At 48.2% G+C, this 938-nt stretch overlaps 1 protein-coding gene across 1 annotated transcript in view; it reads left to right on the top strand.

The window, feature by feature from the left end:
• Positions 1–511, top strand: part of LOC105164532 — a 1827-nt gene extending 1316 nt beyond the window's left edge. Inside the window, exon 2 of the mRNA XM_011083186.1 lies at positions 8–511. Within this exon, the coding sequence (XP_011081488.1) occupies positions 8–511 (504 nt within the window). The remainder of the gene's footprint in view (positions 1–7) is intronic.

The raw sequence follows: 938 nt of genomic DNA on the forward strand, positions 1-938 counted from the left end.
GTCAAAGACGTTCAACATCAACGACAACAAGGCACCCGGCCCCGATGGATATTCCTCATGCTTCTTCAAGAAAGCATGGAATGTGGTGGGTGACCAAGTATGCAGGGTCGTTCTGGATTTCTTTAGGAATGGACGGATGCTACGGCAACTGAACCACACCGTCATTGCTCTCGTGCCCAAATCAGAGCATTCCTCTTCCGTTGCCGACTACCGACCGATTTCGTGCTGCAATGTCATATACAAAGCCATCACGAAAATTATATCGGACAGACTTGCACCTGCATTGGAGCACCTAATCGACCATTGCCAATCTGCATTTATTGGAGGTCGCAACATCACCGACAATATCTTCTTGGCGCAAGAAATGGTGCGCAGTACTCGAGGAAACGGATTTCACCTCGATGTACTATCAACATCGATCTTCGCAAGGCATATGACTCGGTCTCGTGGATATTTCTCTCCCGAGTACTTCACGGGTATGGTTTTCCCCCTATGTTTATTGCCTGGATAATGGAGTGCGTCTGCACCTCATCATTTTCTGTATCTTTGAATGGTTCCCTACACGGATTCTTCCCGGGGAAGAAAGGCCTACGGCAAGGGGACCCGATGTCGCCAGCCCTCTTCCTACTTGGCATGGAATACCTGTCCCGCATGATCAAGAGGAAGACTTGCAACTCAGACTTCAACTATCACCCGAAGTGTGAAAAGTTGAAAATCACCCACCTCCTCTTTGCTGACGACTTGATGCTTTTCTCTCGAGAAGACCTTCCATCTATCCACATCCTGATGGAATGCCTGAAAGTTTTTAGGGACGCATCCGGCCTTTCCGTTAACACCTCCAAATCATGCATTTTTACGGCAGGCATTCGGAATGAAGAACTTGATGAAATCCTTGCTAGGACATCGTTTGTGAGAGGTGAGATGCCAATCCGATACCC

Source organism: Sesamum indicum, linkage group LG1, assembly GCF_000512975.1.
Source record: "Sesamum indicum cultivar Zhongzhi No. 13 linkage group LG1, S_indicum_v1.0, whole genome shotgun sequence".
NCBI lineage: Eukaryota > Viridiplantae > Streptophyta > Magnoliopsida > Lamiales > Pedaliaceae > Sesamum > Sesamum indicum.